The 2,782-nt window shown below is 44.1% G+C and overlaps 1 protein-coding gene across 1 annotated transcript; it reads left to right on the top strand.

Moving 5' to 3' along the window:
* Positions 1–369: 369 nt before the first annotated feature.
* On the top strand, positions 370–1,323 carry LOC110145108 (olfactory receptor 51J1-like). Its single transcript, XM_020905269.2, has one exon. The coding sequence runs from the start codon at positions 370–372 to the stop codon at positions 1,321–1,323; it is 954 nt and encodes a 317-aa protein (XP_020760928.2).
* Positions 1,324–2,782: the final 1,459 nt, after the last annotated feature.

Raw genomic sequence — 2,782 nt, 5'->3', positions numbered from 1 at the left:
CAGTATGCTGAGATTGCCTACACGTGCCTTCTCCCCAGCAGCTTTTCAGGCTCAGGCATTTTCATACCAAGACTAGGCAGCCATTTCCCCCTTAGCAGATTCAAGGGGCACTACCATTTATAGGGATAATTTTCTACTAACCTTGAACTTCTTTCTGCTGGATACTATCACCTCCTTGTAAGTGGGAATTTCCTGATTATGATCATCTGTCAGTTTTCAGGCATGAGATATTTAACCACATTAATCTGTGACTTTGTTTTATTCTTCCCTTTCCTTAGTGCCCAGGAGTCATTCTCCACTATCATGTTATCTCATGAGTTTGCTTTTAATGTTCAAGGAAGCACTGATCTTACTGAATGAGATTTTAACATGAGGAACTCTAGTAGTACTCTGGAGTTCCTACCTACAAAGTTCATTCTGGTTGGCATCCCAGGACTGGAGGCAGAGCACATCTGGATATCCATCCCCTTCTGCTTGATGTACATGATCATCTTCCTTGGGAACGGCACCATTCTTCATGTCATCAGGACAGACACTGCTCTACATCAGCCCATGTACCTTTTCCTTGCCATGCTGGCACTGACGGAAGTCGGTGTCTCTGCATCCACTCTGCCTACAGTGCTAGGAGTTTTCCTTTTTGGTATCACCGAGATTAGCTTCAACGCATGCCTTCTCCAGATGTTCTCCATCCATTCTTTCTCCATTATGGAGTCTGCTGTGTTGCTCGCCATGTCTGTTGACCGATTTGTGGCCATCTACAACCCACTGCGCTATACAGCCATCCTAACCATGCCCCGCATTTTTGGCATGGCATCCAGTATTGGGCTGAAAAGCATTGTGCTCATGGCCCCATTGACCATTCTCCTAAGGCGCCTGACCTTCTGTGGCCATAATATCCTCTCCCATTCCTATTGTCTTCACCCCAACCTTATCCATCTACCTTGTGGGGATACTACTGTCAACAATATCTATGGGCTTTTCATCATTACTTCCACCTTTGGGCTTGATTCACTCCTCATTGTGGTCTCCTATGGGTTCATACTCCACACTGTACTAAGCATTGCCACTGGGGAGGGACGGAGGAAAGCACTCAGCACATGTGGTTCACACGTCTGTGCTGTATTCTCTTACTATGTGCCTATGCTTGGCTTGTCTATGGTGCACCGCCTGGGATATCATGTGTCCCCTTTGCTCCATGCTGTGATGGCCAATGCTTACCTCTTCTTACCACCTGTTGTCAATCCCATTGTCTACAGCATTAAGACCAAGGAAATCCGTCGTGGCATTTCCTGGATGTTATCAGAGAAGAAAGCCAGAGTTTAGACAAAGGACAAAGTAGAAAGAGACTTTTTCTGTAACCACAAGTGGTCCCAGCTTGCAGGTTATACAAATGATGTTACCTTAAAATATGCTATCTAATGGGAGGTTGGGCTTCCCTGGTGGCTCAGTAGTAAAGAATCTGCCTGCAATGCAGGAGCCTCAGGAGATGTGGGTTTGATCCTTGGGTTGGGAAGATGCCCTGGAGGAGGAAATGGCAGCTCACTCCAGTATTCTTGCCTGGATAATCCCATGGACAGAGGAGCCTGGCTGGCTACAACCCACAGGGTAGCAAAGAGCCGGATACAACTGAAGCGACTGAGCAACAGGAGGAGGTTATCCATAATATGTTGGTGAGCAGGAGTTGGGGTACAAGTGGAGAGGGATTATGTATGACAGAACAGTGTAAAGAATTGATGTTATTTTGAAACATGTTGTGCGCAATACTTTGCATAGATGGAACAGGAACACCAGAAGGATTGTTTATGAAGACATAGAACTCCACATAAGGGAAAAAAGTAATCAAATATTGGAAAATGTCCTGGGAAATCTATTGAGTCAACTGTTCTAGGAAAAGAGAAAGTGCAAGGATTTACATTTTCTTGAGTTGTTGGTACTGAAAAGTTGTTGCTGAACGATAAGACGCTGGGATTCTTGGCCTCCGGAGGAGACGAATTCAATCCGGGGCCAGAGACGAGGCTGGATTGCTCAGAGCTTTTGTGTAATAAAGTTTTATTAAAGTATAAAGGAGATAGAGAAAGCTTCTGACATAGGCATCAGAAGGGGGCAGAAAGAATACCTGCCTCCTAGTCTTTAGCTGTAGTTATATAGTCACTCACAGTCTGTTAATGAAAAGAAAGGAATGTCTTAGAATTTAGAATGGCACCAGATAATTCATCCCTGGCCATAAAATGATTGACTTGAATCTTGTAGAAGGGCAGTTTACCAAACAAATAGTTTCATTTACATAGATTAGGGGAACAATATCTGAGTAAGTAGGTTAGGCCATTTGGTGGAACCAACTTGAAGATAGAGTCTGGGGTACATTAACATAGCTTAAGACAATGTTTCCATAAGAAAAAGAAACTTATTGGTTAACTCAAGGTTTGAGAGTAGTTAGCTTCAGGTGAAACCAGGTGTCATGGCAACACAGCATTTTAAGAGAAACCTCCTTTTAAATTTGTATAGAGAAGAAAAAAATATCGCTGGTTTGTTTCCTCCTGCCGCTTAAGAGAGATAAAAATGTCTGGCACTTGCAGCCTATTTCCTCTGTTTGGAGACCCCTAGCCTCCCTGCCTGTTACCCTCTCAGTACCCAAGCTCAACAGCAGAAGGACATACTGAGTAGCTCGCTCAGAGGAGACTTTGAGTACTGGCTCCAATGTGGCATTCACTCATTCTCACCAAAACTCCCAAGTTGGGAGACTGAAGATTACAAATCTTGTTCATTATGCAGAAGTCTGAAG

The sequence above is a fragment of the Odocoileus virginianus genome, unplaced genomic scaffold (genome assembly GCF_023699985.2).
Source record: "Odocoileus virginianus isolate 20LAN1187 ecotype Illinois unplaced genomic scaffold, Ovbor_1.2 Unplaced_Contig_64, whole genome shotgun sequence".
NCBI lineage: Eukaryota > Metazoa > Chordata > Mammalia > Artiodactyla > Cervidae > Odocoileus > Odocoileus virginianus.
The sequence above is the reverse complement of the archived record's forward strand: the minus strand, read 5'-3'. Positions and strand labels throughout refer to the sequence as shown.